A 15,041-nucleotide genomic window follows, 5' to 3' on the forward strand; every position below is an offset into this window, starting at 1 on the left:
TATTTGATAAACAGTGAAGAGTTTTCAGACATGAAAGAGGGGAGGAACAGTGGCAGAAGAAACTGTAGTTATTCACTAAATAAATAAATAAAAAGTCACAGTTTCACCTGCTGAGATAGATACTGTCCTTCTGCATCACACTGTGGTACATAGGCTCCAACTATAGGATATCCATCAGCACTGGTGGTCTTTACGCTGTCTCTGTGGTGCTCACAGTGAGTTTTAACATGCTCTGGTTGATCTGAAAGAGAAACAAAGCACATCTAAACCTTCCTGTGTCAACTCCAAATAAACCTGTAAAATACTGGTGGCCGCCAGTACTACCCCTCAGCTTCATAGTAGCTGCACCTGCATGCATCAATGTCAAAATCCTTGTTCACAAATAAGAGTTTTAGAAAACTTGACCTCTGACCTTTAGGTCAAGGTCACTGAGATTTGAACTCATCTGAGATTTTTATTAGATACACCTGTGGTACCAATCTGAAAATCCCATGTCGCCTTATTCTCGAGTTATTGCAGGGTGACAACAATACCCCACAACTTTTTAGGGCTGAGGGGTAATAAAACTAATCTGAATGAAGTACAGGACACTAGAATAAGAGTCTCACCTGGTCTGTCACAGTCTACAGGTGCTGCACCAGGTGGAGTCCTGGTTCCTGCTCTCTCCTCTCCTCTACTGTCCACACACCAACAATAACCAGTGGAGCCATGGCACTGAAATAAAGATGAGAAACACATTATTTAGAAGAACAAAATTAAGTTTTAGATGAAAGCCCAAAGCCAAACTGTACTAATTGGAGTTTCACCTGCTGAGGTAGATACTGTCCTTCTGCATCACACTGTGGTTTGTAGACTCCAGTTATAGGATATCCATCAGCACTGGTGGTCTTTACGCTGTCTCTGTGGTGCTCACAGCGAGTTTTAAGACGCTCCGGTCGATCTGAATGAGAAAAAAACACAAAGACAAAAAATTTAGGAAAAACAACACACAAACCAGAAAAAAGCATAAATTCATGAGTTGCAAGAGACAGTCTGTCAACATCAGAAGTTTCTGACTGGCAAAGACACCTGTTTGGAAAGTCAAGGGTGAACAGTTCAATTCCACCTGAAATCACAAAGCCCCTCTGGGGTTAAGGCACAAAGAGCTTCTAGTGTAAAGCTATGAACCATATCAAAACCCCTTGTCAGCAGGGACATATATTAGCCCTCGACACAACCCCTTCATGGTTAAAATCAGACTGAATTGGAGTCTTTGCCTTTAAACCAAAGGCATCTTTTGCAAAGGCACTGGTTGACTAGATTTAGCCCAGAATACAATATCCATGGAGTGCTACTGACCTTCCTGCTGAGAGCAGTAGAAACCATTCCCAAAAAACCCCAGCTGACACTGACACTGGAAAGATCCCAGTCCATTAATACATCTGGCATTGATGTGACATGGAGAAGAGCTGCACTCATCTATATCTGAAAAAAAGAAAAAAAACAGAAGGAGAGAAAGGAGTCAAAAACCACAACTGGACTGGAAACTGCACTACCAATACAACTAAACACTCACACAAAAAATACTACCTGGCTGCTTAATAGATGTTATTTATTTCAGTGGTGATTTATCAGTAGTGTGATTATCTAAATGTAAAGTATTATACTTAGTTTTATTTTTTATTTTTTTGGGGGGGCTCAAAGAAAGTTCATCAAAAGTTCACACTTTTACGTGAAAGGAGGACATGTATGCGCGCACACATTCACAGACAGACACACAAACACACACACAGCCAGGACCTTGCTCCTCCACACATTCCAAAGCAACAAACACATTGTGCCATTGCTCCATTTGTCTTTCCCTTAACCCCCACCCGCCCTGTTTAATCTCACCCTGTCGTTCTCACATTAGTTCTGTTCTCACATTTCTCATCTATCCTCCCCTCTGCCTGTGTTTTCTAGCTTTTTGCAGCTGTGGATGAAGAAATGTTGTAGCTCTGCTTGGACAAACAAGTGAACCTTTTCCAAATATTCAACTCATTTTGGAACTTGGAGGACAAAATGCTCCGAGAATACTTCTCAGGGGGACAGTTAGTCCAGCTGACAATGGATAAAATGCAACAAAGGCAGAATGGAAGAATGATGTGTTTGCCACAAAAAATATGTGTGCACATATTTGGTTAAAATTTGCATTTGCATCAAAGGTACGGTATGTGAAAGCAGACAGGATGCCACAGCTTAAAAAGTCAGCAGAAACCAGCACATTTCTAAGCAGAGATTGATCAAACTGACACGGTGTTATGGCTTTCAGTTGATTTCTTTGCACACAGGGGATATTCTTAAGTGGGATTTCTGAAATGCTAAACATTCGGTTTAGTTGAAATTAACTGTCTGTTTGCTGAAGCTAATCATCAGCCCTCCACCACCGTCATCATCATCATCAACCGAGGGACTGGATCCTCTCTAGAGAAGCAACTGAATAACACCGAGCGCCACAACACCAGTCACCTGGCTAGCCAGCTGACAAATAGTGAAAATTTTCAAAATAAGAGCTCATAAGAAAGGGTTTTCCAACAATAAACTGATGATAGATGATGCAACACATGTCAGTTCTTATGCAGAACAACTGAAAATGTTCACACTTGTTGCTGATGATGTGATTAAACTGATAGGAGGCAGTTCAGAATGTGCAGGCTGCAAGTGTCGCAAGGAAGTTGATATCAGCCCTTAACGTAAACAATCTGGGAGACAAAAGACGAAGAATTCATGCAAGAGATAGCAAAAGAGGTGGACGAGAAGTAAAAGAACATAGAAAAGAAGCACAACATTTTTGGCTTCTAATGAAATTATTGGATACAGTTCCATTGATTGATGTCAAGTCATTCATGTTTCCCTCAGAGCGACCCGTAATAACTGATGAGATCTACTGACTTTGCAAAAAAATTTCCTCTCACATTTTATACAGATGTTTTGTGCATTTCTTGAAGGAATTTCCAAACTCACCAACACAGGTACGCCCATCGTAGCCAAATTCGTAGCCCCTCTGGCAGTGACAGCGGTGACTCCCAGGCAGGTTCACACACTCAGAATTATCCCCACATGTGCCCAAACCCTCAGCGCACTCATCTATGTCTGCAGAGAGGGAGACAAAGAAATTAGCTTTTCTTTAAATTTACAAGTCTGTAAATCAGGAATTCCTTGTCAACACATGTAAAAGCTGTAATTAGGGCTCATTACTGGTGCTTTTACTGTATAAAAAGAAAAAGCAAGGTTTCATAGGACTCTGTGCAGTCTAGTAGTACACCCTTAACAGCTTCTAAAGAATTAAGAGGGTAAATAACAGGCAGGTGCTTCCCTTGATTAAGCGATCATCACCAAGTTTGAGCACCTCTAGAAAAGCAGGGGTTTTGGCAGTTTGCTGTTCTGACACATCCAGGTGTGTGCTAACACGATGCCACAATCTTCCAAGAAGCAAATGTCTAAGGTCAGTACAACTGACGAGCTACAACTCAGACTCTACAGACCTCAGTTAGCATGTTAAATATTAAAGGTTGGTGGAGGAGTGATGATTCAGGGTTAATTTGCAGGACCTGGGGACTTTGTAGCCATTAAGTCGACCAGGATCTTCTCTGCATATCAAAGTATTCTAGACAAATGTCAGGCCATCTGTCTTACAGCTGAAGCTTGGACATACATTGGCTATGCAAAAGGATAAGGATCTCAAGCGTGCCAACAAATCTAAAACAGAAATGCTGAAAAAGAAAAGAATCAAGGTGTTGCATCAAACCATTCGAAGTCCAGATCTTTACCCGATTAATATGTGTGGAGGGACATTAAGAGAACTGTGCATGAACGAATGCCTGCAAACTTCAATGACCTGAAGTGACACTGCAAAGAATAATGAGCCAAAACTCCTCCACAACAACGTGAAATAATGATAAGTCGTAAAGAAAACAATTACTTCAAGTTATTGCTGCTAAACTGAGAAATGGTGGCGAGTCTTGTGCACATTTTTTTTCCTCACATGAATGTAAAATGCATTGTGTAATACAACATGGAGATCATCTGAGCAGAAAGGCGCACTGAGGCCCATCCGTGAGAATTTAGGATGAGCCTGGGGCTTTCTTTGCTGTCAGCAGCGAAAAAGACCTGCTGCTGGGCTAATGACAGACCACACACCAGCTTGAAGTCCTGAAGGCCCTTTTAACTTGAAAATTAACCTTGAAGAGACGAATGGAGAGGAAGGATGAAGAAAAGAAAAGAAAAGAAAAGAAAAGAGTGATTACAGACGATTCTGCTCAACCAACCTGTACTTGACCCCTCTACACTGGCTGGACAGATGTTGATAAAACACAGAAACACTGTCTTGGACTTCGACATTTTGTATGCGACAGAAAACGCTAGACTAAACAAAGGCAGAGGAAGCACTCTGAAATGTACATAAACCATCTCATTGCTGCACAGTATATCCACAGAAGAATTCACTCTACGTGCTTGTTCACAGAAGGACCGACACAGACACAGATAGATACCGTAACAGTTGTGCCCATCTCCTGTATAACCAGTAGCACACTGGCACTGGAAAGCCAGGTCCTCTAACGGGATGCACTGGGCTGTGGTGTCACAGTCGTGGGTCCCGGCATAGCAAGGGTTGTGCAGCTCAGGGCCTGGAGCTTCCATTTCATGAGGGAAGAAAAAGAAAGGATTGTGTTTTTAATCACAGTGGATGCAACTTAACAGTGACCGAGAGTGACAGTGAAAAATTACTCTAAGATTCCTAACAGTGCTGCTGGAGAGAGAGGATCCGTTTGGACACCAGGTGTCTATGATTTTTAGGGTCAAGTACAATAACTCAGTTTTGTCTGAATTTAGAAACAGGTCATCCAGATCTTTATGTCTTTTATTCATACCTACAGTCTAACTAGTTGGTATTTGTCATCTGGTTTCATGGATAGATAATCTGGGTATCATCTGCATAGCAGAGAAAATGTATGCTATTCCTTCTAATAATACTGGCTAAGGATAGCATGTATAATGTAAATAGAATTGGCTCTTGCAAGGAATCCTGTGGAATAATTAACCTTAGTGTGTGAAGAGGACTTCCCATTTACACAAATAAGTAAGCTTAAGTACTTTTTATATGCTAACTTTCATATAACTCCCTGTAACCAGTGTCTAATATAATTTCCTTATTTAATATAATATATATACTTCTGCCATGGTGGATTTTTCATGTTCAAAGTTTCATTTGAGGTCAGCCTTAAAAATAATTCAATATTTCTTCTATTTCAGACGTTATTTTGTCTTACACTGGCTCTGTATGATGACAAAGAGAGACCATATCCCTGTTATAGTCATCTCAGTCAAATTGTTTTGGCTATGGTTACAGAAGCCCCACCCACTTGCTGGTAAAACCTTCTGTTTAGGAGTAGCAGCCAATCAGATGAAAGATGGCCTAAAGAGCCAAAAGCAGGTAAAATGGCTTGTTTCAGGTAACCTGATGGAACTCATGCAAAGCTACTCTATTAGAAAAAATTGCTTGTGTACTGTCAGTAATGTCCATTTGATTTCATTTTCATTTTCTAGTCTTTCAAAGCACATTAAAAGTGGCACCTTCAACAAATGTTAAAAAAGAAAGAATTTAAAGAAGCAGACAATAACATTAACAGACATTAGAATCTGAAAATAAACTGCATTAGACATAAAAGAGCAACATTGTTAAAGCTGGTGTGAGAAAATTCAACCAGACAACCACACAAAATCTGCTACACACCAAATATCCTGAACTCAGATCAACTGAGGTCTGGATTATTTAGTGAAACTTCAGTGATTAGGGCAATGATTACAGGGCAAGTTAACCAAACACACATGTAAAATCACTCCAGACAAACTCCCACAGGATGGACTCCTCTTAGGAAGCAACTCCCTTCATGTTCTCTATGTTCAACATATGGACAAGCTTAGACGCATATGGGGGGGTAGACACATGGACAGAGGGATGAGTGAGCGGATGTGAGTTCAGGGTTTCTTCATACTGCTGCGTGGCTCAGACACACAATTTCAAAAACAAACCTCAGACGAATTTTGAGAAAATCAGAAATATAAACAAAAGAGCAAAGAAAACCATGGGGGAAAAAATAGAAATGTTAAAGATGAATAAATATGCTTAAAGTTCAAATTTGCTGTGTACAGCAGGATACAGCAATGATCCTGTTATAAGAATGCTCCAACTCTTATTTTTTTTGTATTATTATAACTTTAACATTAAGCAATATTATAGTGTCGTTAAAACAAGTCTCAGCATCTTTGATCGATAACTTTGGTCTCGTGTCATGTAAACATATTATCTAATGTAAAATACCCCACACTGCTCAGGCATTCTTTAAATATTCCTTCTACCCACACAATTTAAATATTGGCCCAAATATGGAATTTAGATTCGGCTCAAACACAAACCTTCAGTGTCTGCATGGTTTCGCTTTTATTTCAAGGACATCTATAGTTAGTCGGCTCCAGTTGGCTGGGATGTAAAATATTCTCAGTTATGCACATGAACACATCTGTTATAATATCTGTTTTTAATAATCTTAGAGTGTTTCATGCTGGACTTTTGCTTTACTGTCAGCTTCATCATATGCCATAAACAACAACACACTTGCACATAAACAAAAACAAACATACACACACGCAGCTTGTTTTCATCTCCTGAGGCCAGAGAGCAATTTTGGCTCATTATCAGAGAGAGAGAGAGAGAGAGAGAGAGAGAGAGACCCTGCAAAGTCTGAATGTGGCGGTAAAAAAGGGGAGATGAGAGGGTGAGATACACATGGACTGTAGAAAAGGCTGAGGGATAATTAAAGAGAGAGAGAATGGGAGAAGCACGCACGCACACACACACACACACACACACACACACACATCATCATCATCATCATCATCATCAAAGTGGTGAGTGCAGTTTCCCACCTGTTGCTTTTCAAAAATCTCCTCCACACACGCATAAACACGTAGACACAAACAAACTGGGTTTATGCACTGGACACTTAAAGTCCAGCAACACTAAATCATCTGAACGCACTGAAAGCTGGATTTAAGTGGTTTATCGGGCTAAAAAAAAAAAAAAACCCGGCACAGCTAAGGAGAAAACTACCCAAATGAATCCATAGTGGTGTCAACAGTTAGCTAAAGTGAGGCTGCAAATAAAAAACTAACTGCAGGCATGGTGCTTAAAACATGGGGGCAATTAACATGTAGTTCTTTTAAAATATGCAGCTTTGGCTTTTGCACTACGGGGAATGTACAACAGGGGCCCGAGTCTCATTAACAGACTCAGACTCTTTAAAATGACGAGATGTTTGTTCAAAGCAAAATCCAGATAAGTAAGATAAATATGAATCACTTTAGGTCTAAAATGCTAAATTGGCCACAGGTGTGAATGCGGGAGTGAGTGTGAGTGCAAATGATTGTCTGTCTCTGTATGTTAGCCCTGCGACAGACTGGCGACCTGTCCAGGGTGTACCCCGCCTCTCGCCCCATGACAGCTGAGATAGGTTTCAGCGCCCCGCGCGACCCTGAAAAGGATAAGCGGAAGCGAATGGATGGATGAATCATTTTAGCGGCACCGTGGCACGGTGGGGTCTTTCTGTGCGGAGTTTACATGTTCTCCCCATGTTGCGTGGGTTCTCCCCGGTTGCTCCGGCTTCCTTCCACAGTCCAAAGACATGCAGTTAGTGGGGATAGGAAAACACTAAATTGCCTATGGGTGTGAATGTGAGTGCGAATGGTTGTCTTTGTCTATCTGTTAGCCCTGAGACAGACTGGTGACCTGTCCAGGATGTACCCTGCCTCTCACCCTAAGACAGCTGGGATAGGCTCCAGATGGATGAATAATTTCAAATATTTACTTCAAAACTATTTACTCCAATACTTTAAATAACAGGTGGCTACATTAGATTCAATTAAATCATTGAAAATAGGGGGCCCTCAATAAACTATACCACAACTAGTTAATTTGCAGTTTAATAAAGCGTATGACAGGTTTACCTGTCAGTTCAGCGTCTTTTCTTCCACAATTCTCATGACATCACTAGTCAGCTATTCTACCTGGCAACCCCCATTCAAGACACCCCCCACTCCACAGCACATATGTATGCCCTCTGTGTGACAGGCTCATACTTAACCCATGTTTACAAAATCCCTTATCCCCAAAAGCTCTTCCAGCTGTGGTCTGGGTGGATCATTGTGTGTGAGCATGTGCATGTGTGAGATATGTCATCATAACGTTTTTAATCAGCGTGCTGACGTCTCAATGACAGATTCCTGGTCTGAATCCAAAAACAAGGTGGTGGTGTCTGTCTCAAATTCTTTTTCAGACTTCTTTTTCCCGTCATCTTACAAGGTCACGTATCCAACTGTCACTATCTGCTTTTCAGCAGACAAAGTGGGTAAAGACAGCACAACTGCTGCATGTTGACAGAAAAAGAACACAACACATGTTCTGTCCTGTATTTATATATCTATGAACATTTTTTCTTCCATTATTTTAAGGAGAGCAGATGAAGGTAATGGACATAAAAATTAAAAACAACGCGGGAAAAATTGTTGAAAAACTTTTCATCTAATGTAACATAATTCATCTAAAAGGATCTTTTCTTTGGCTTAGCAAGCCACAAAGACCTCTGTGATTCTCAAAGTGCTTGATTTACCATTCACTTGGGTGCAGTAAAGCTTTAACAACGATAAAACTGTAAATAGAAAAGATAACATCAAATATGCCTGTCAACCACACACACTCCCCAAACACATTCAAATCCAACCCATACCTTGGATATCACTGGACCTAACTGCCTACAGTTACTATTCTGTGACCAACGCAGCGAAAAGTAGCTAGCAGCTAATTTCAGGTTTACCTTCTGTAGATCATTGATTATTGAATCATTAAATGATTGCCAAGCAATATTTGTTTATGAGACCTGCCGTAACTGTGGTCCAATAGCATGGTGGCAGGAGTTTTGTTTTTCCGGTACTGGCATTGTGTTTTAACGCTGGGGTACGCATTAAAGTTTTACAGCGGACTAACATCCAGAGTGATCATTGGCTTGTCGCATCACATGAGAATGCTACACCTTCTATTAGTAAAACTATATTAATGTCCATTCCATCCATCCATTCGCTTCCGCTTATCCTTTTCAGGGTCGCGGGGGGCGCTGGAGCCTATCCCAGCTGTCATAGGGCGAAAGGCGGGGTACACCCTGGACAGGTCGCCAGTCTGTCGCAGGGCTAACACATAGGGACAGACAACCATTCACACTCACATTCACACCTAGTGGCAATTTGGATTATCCAATTAACCTATCCCCACAAGCTGCATGTCTTTGGACGGTGGGAGGGAACCCACGCAAACACAGGGAGATCATTCAATTCAATTCAATTCAATTCAATTCAATTCAATTCAATTCAATTCAATTCAATTCAATTTATATAGAACCAAATCACAAAAACAGTTGCCTCAAGAGGCTTTGTATTCTAAGGTAAAGACCCTAAAATACTACAGAGAAAACCCCAACAATCAGATAACCCCACTCTCTTTTAACAGAAAGCAGATGTCTTTGATTTGTCTTCCTCCCCTCACCCCCAACCGGTGGTAGCAACGTCTGCCCCTCCCTAAATTTCTGGTTCTGCCAGAGGTTTCTTCCTGTTAAAAGGAAGTTTTTCTTCCCACTTTCTCCAAAGCCTTAGCTAATAGGGGGTTATCTTATTGTTGGAGGTTTCCTCTCTAAATTTTTAGGGTCTTTATCTTACAATATAAAGCCCCTTAAGGCAACTGTTGTTGTGATTTGACATTACGAATAAAATCTAATTAAAATGAATTGAAGAAAACTCCAGCACAGCCAGGCTCATGGAGGTACAGCCATCTGTTGTGACTGGTTGGGGAGGGGTAAGAAAGGAAGACTGAACCAAAGAGACAATGTGGAAGTCAGCCAGAGATTAACAGTAACTAATGATGAAATACGATGCTGTGTTCCAAAAGGTTGATTCTGTTCATCTGGAGGTAGCGTTTTCAGTGGGAGAAACGTTTCGTCACCCATCCAAGTGACTTCTTCAGTCTCAGCTGACTGCAGGTTTCCCCAATCTTATAAACAGCACATTTGCATGATGACTGAAACCAGCCCACTGAAGGAACAATGGGCTGTGAGGTCAGTTCCTTGATCATTAGATTAAGGTGAAGAAGAAGAAGAAATGCTCAGTGCACCATGGGAAACCCCCAGCAGCCTAAGTCTATTGGGACGTACCAAGGGAAGGTTCAGTGTCACCTGTCATCCAATCCTTACTATAAGCTTCATCAAAAGGGAAAGTTTTGAGCCTAATCTTAAATCTAGAATAAAGGTCGTCTATCTCCCAATTCCAAAGTGGGAGCTGGTTCCACAGAAGAGAGGTACTTTTAAATACCCTCCTTCCCATCCTGGAGAGGCCATCCACAGTTTCTCAGCTGAGAACCAGAGACTCAGACTCTGAGCTGCTAATTGTCAGCCACTTCACACAAGTGGATCCAGTGTGAAAGTGAGTTTACTAAAACTCATATCCTCTGCCTCTTCATGGCTCCTAAAAAATTCTGTCCATAAAAGTTGTAAACATAGTCAGTTGTACCAATAATACTTTAATAATTATAATAATTACTAAGTAGTATTCCAAGCACATTACTTTTTTATTCCTAGGTTGCAGACGATAAGGCAGAACACAAACTTGGGGGCAAATTCCACAGAACCAGTTCTGGTTTGGTGGTTTTGGCTTGTGCTCTGGAAACAGAAGGTGCTTTTAAACAGTAAGGCAAATCTTTTTTTTCAACACTCTGAGATTTTTTCCCCCACTCATGCTAAGTTCTCATTAAATTCTGTTGGCCTATCTACAGTTTTCACTCCTTGACCAGCTCTTTTCGTTAACTGTGTTAACACATGTCTGGATTCATCTGCAGCTGAATTCGTTAAAATCCTTAAAGACAGCTGTGACAGCTGTGACGTAAACTGTGGTTCAAATTATCCTTAAAAGGGTCTGGTGTGTCTGCACCATGGTAGACACTGAAGTGAAAATGGAGACATTATGACAACATTTTCTATGGTTTCAATCTGTAAATCCACAGCATGTGTTCTTAAACCTGTGCTCTATCCAACTCTGTGCCATTGGTTTGGCTGAGGTTTCTGTGGCAACCCTGCAATAATTAATAGCTGAATGGTTAAAGGCTCTGGAAGAGAAGTCATGTTTCCAACACTGTAGGCGTTGTGACTGAAGCTGAAAGACTGAAGTTACAAAATATGTGGTACAACCATTCTCGGGACTAGTCTGGCTTGTGTTGTTGGTCCATCCAAGTTATAACATACAAAGAGCTGAAGTGAAAGCAAGTGTTAAAAATGATGGGACGTGTCCACTGCAGTCACTATCTGTGGTTTTCATTTTGTATTTTTTATTATTATCTTTGATGGAGTTTTGTGTGCTTCTCTCTTTCCTCTGGCGAACTCTGTTGTGGCTCCCTTTGCTGTTACAGCCCACTTGTCAACCAGTTAGCATTCGACAACAGACAGCTTGATCTGCATCCAGCAACGTGCAGTTGGGGTTTTGGAAGACTGTACAGGAAGATGTTTGCGGTGGGTGAAAACCCCTCACCAGAAACTGTCCATATGGAATGCCATACGCAAACAGACACAACTGGTAGATCATAAAATACACATGACAGGGATGGTCTGAAATCCATTTAGCCATTAGAACCATAAGATTTGTTGATTTAAAACTTTAAATTGTTTCAGTTTGGAGAACAGCCTGTTTTTTTGGTCATCATGTATGACTGTATCATGTATCAGAGTATCTAGTAGATGTTTTTATGACAGCTTGCTGGGAAACAGTTTACATAATGGCAGCATTTACTGCTGTAGCTCAGGAGGTAGAGCAGGTCATCTACTGATTGGAAGGTTCGATCCCTGGCTTTCCCAGTCTGCATGCCAAATATCCTTGGGCAAGATATTAACCCCAGGTTGCTCTCCAATGCGTCCATTGGACTATGAATGTGTGTGAATGGTAGTTACTAAGGAGTTAAAAGCATAGAAGACAGTGCTTGTGTGAACGTGGCATATTGCATAGAGGGTTTTGAGTACTCTAGGAGAGTAAAAAAGCGCTATATAACAATCAGTCCATTTACCATTTAAAGAAAAATCTCAGCTCAAAAACTGTCACAGTTATCGACAACTCCAGTCATTAAGTGAACTGCAGTGTCAGTTATCTTTTCATGAGTTTAGGTTCATAAAATGTGTGCAACCTTGTAAACACTGTCCATTGTACCATGCGTTATTTATCTTATATTACAAGTAGGGGAATGGCATGTGCACTAAATACCTATATCTATATACCAAGTATCATGAAAATGATAACTTTTTCACTTTTGGCACAAAAAATGCCACCTGGCCTGCTAACCACACCCATGCTGGCAATTACAGCGTAAAGAAAATGTAGTTGATTTACCGAATACTTTTATAATTTTATAACAAGGGGCAACTACTCAAGACAGTATTTTCTTATGTGAGCTTGCAATCTGTCTCTGTCGGCAGGGAAAGACAAATATTATTCCGAAACCAAACAGTCCCTTCATGAATCAAACGCCCTTTTGATGTGGGCCATAGCAATCGCTTGGCGAGCACATTTCTGTCTAGACAGGCTTCAGTAGACAAATTCTTCCTGCTAATGTTAGCTAAAATTTTATGTTATTCTTATTATTATTTATTGCTGGACAATAAATACTTAAATAAATACAGCACTTCAGGCTTTTAAACTACTGTTGTGTTGTGTTGTTGTTTGCTGTTTATGTGTCTAAATTTGTTGACTTGATTTTATAAGAACTTTGCATTACGTGTGGTCAGAGGCTTGACAAGTCGCAAATGTTCACTTTACTTCAGGTCAAGGCACTACTTGCTATGGTCGATTTAAGAAAACACTACCATGTTAAAACTCACACATTATATGAGTAAATATGTAGTATATACAGTAACTGGACCACCTGTGAATTGCTATTAAAGTGTGATCTCTGTAAACATAGTTTGTCTCACCTCTAACTGGGCTGATTTTGTTGGTGATGGCGTATCTCAGGATCCGCTCCTCCTTCACGAACATGACAAACACCCTCTCCATAAGGATCTGCAAAGTCTCTGGGGTGGCAGCTTGGTTGTTGTGTGGGCAGTCACGGTAGGTGATATTCTGTTTCAGCTGGAAAGAGAAGGACTCGGACCCTCGGTCTGCTGTAACCACTGAATACTCTCTAATAGAGGTGGAGGTTGCAACTGTAGAAAGAGAGATGGAGTCACTTTAAGCAACAAAAAGGGCAATCGAATGATGTATGCTGTTCAATCCTTGACTTTACCTGAGGGGTAGTACTGGTAAGTCTCTTTGAAGGGCTCCATGATAACTTCAGCACCAGGAGGAAGGAAGGGCACACTGCCGCTGATTACAGTACCCACGGTTAGGTGGTTGTGGTCATCGAGGCCACGGGCCGTCTGAATAATTGACAAGCGCTGGTTCCCAGGGTAAAATACAACCTCTGCGTGACGACTGAACTCAGCACCTTGTAACACAAATAATCATCAATCTTTTATTTACTGGTTTATATATAACAAACATGCAGAAGCTACATTTCAGAAAAAGTGCAGTGTCTACAATAGTTACACACTAACACAACCACACAGCTGTTTCCCATTAGTGAGGGGAGGGGGAAGACTGATATCACATCACATCCCTGGAGACACTACATCTGGCTGGGAGACCAGAAACACACACATGCAAAGAAACAGACACACGATGTCCTTGCTATTAAGGAGTTCCCTCATGTCTCTCCAGAATGTCAAGAGTCAGGACGTACAAGGCAAAAAACTGTGCAAACATGTTTACCTGTCAGTTTGAATCCCGCTTGGCTATTCTGCAGCTCCAAAGCAAACAGCCATCCAAATAGCTCTCCAATGGGTGCAACTGGCATCAGTGCCCAGCCCACTGGTTCTGGTACCTGACCAAGAGGGATAATGTTTGCTAAGTTGACTAAGTTTACATAAAAGACATTAAGATGTTCATTTTTTTCAGAGGCTTTTTAACCAACATATTTCAATTTCCTTTACTTAAAAATGATTAAATCCAAGGTGGATTTGAAAAAATTGTGGTTGAAAAAAAATTCGAATCGAATTCCCCCAATGGACACTATATCAGGTGTTTGTGCTGATATGCTGTGTTTGGTTTCCTCCTTATTTGGTGTTGTGCATTATAGCCAAACTTTAGTTTCATCCATCCAAAGAACATTGTTTCAGAAGTCTTGTGATTTGTTCAGATGCAAAGTGGAAAACCTAAGCTGTGCTGTCATGTTCTTAGAGGCTTCCTCCTGATAACACTTCATGGTATCATGACATTAAACATTGATGGACTCAGACTCTACAGGCCTCAGCATGCCCATGTAGTTCTTGGTCTGACATTGGAATGAATTCACTGGGATTTCCATTATGTTAACACACCTCAATGCTCCAGACCAGCAAACTGACAAAACTTTTATAGAGGTGCTCAAACCTGCTGATGTCAATTAATCAAAAACATTCGATTAGCCAAGTATTAGGGTTACCCTCTTAATTCCTGTGGAAGCAGTACGGGTATGCTTAGTTTGTCTCATGACTACGTGCAGTCCTCTGAAAACGTTCTTTTTCATGACTGTAAGTTAAACCTTGCTCCTGATCTCCTGATCTGATAAGTTAGCCCCACTCTGAAAGCTTACCAGATTGGTTCCTTAAATTTGTTATGGAAAAAGTACTGGCTGCCTTAATCTTAATTACAATATAGAAGAAGCTTGTACACGATTAATGGGGCTGTTTTTCAGGTTGTACCTCGCTGATGGCAGTATACGCCCTCCCGTCTCCCACCACGATGTAGGCATGGAGATCAATGTTGTTCAGCGATACTGGAGTCGATCCCACATACACAGTACCGCTCACCTTACCGCTAACACGCTGGGGGGCACCTGGATGAGCAGCACAGAACGCACACAACAAAGC

At 41.1% G+C, this 15,041-nt stretch overlaps 1 protein-coding gene across 1 annotated transcript in view; it reads right to left on the bottom strand.

Moving 5' to 3' along the window:
* Positions 1 to 15,041, bottom strand: part of nid2a (nidogen 2a (osteonidogen)) — a 57,108-nt gene that overhangs the window by 19,599 nt on the left and 22,468 nt on the right. The window contains exons 11-20 of the mRNA XM_082523434.1: positions 14,874 to 15,007; positions 13,903 to 14,014; positions 13,379 to 13,579; positions 13,068 to 13,298; positions 4,512 to 4,652; positions 2,983 to 3,111; positions 1,339 to 1,464; positions 807 to 940; positions 609 to 714; positions 108 to 241 (exon numbers count right to left, since the gene is read on the bottom strand). Of these exons, the coding sequence (XP_082379560.1) occupies positions 108 to 241; positions 609 to 714; positions 807 to 940; positions 1,339 to 1,464; positions 2,983 to 3,111; positions 4,512 to 4,652; positions 13,068 to 13,298; positions 13,379 to 13,579; positions 13,903 to 14,014; positions 14,874 to 15,007 (1,448 nt within the window). The remainder of the gene's footprint in view (positions 1 to 107; positions 242 to 608; positions 715 to 806; positions 941 to 1,338; positions 1,465 to 2,982; positions 3,112 to 4,511; positions 4,653 to 13,067; positions 13,299 to 13,378; positions 13,580 to 13,902; positions 14,015 to 14,873; positions 15,008 to 15,041) is intronic.

The sequence above is a fragment of the Aulonocara stuartgranti genome (assembly GCF_965226115.1).
Source record: "Aulonocara stuartgranti genome assembly, chromosome: 23".
Lineage (NCBI taxonomy): Eukaryota > Metazoa > Chordata > Actinopteri > Cichliformes > Cichlidae > Aulonocara > Aulonocara stuartgranti.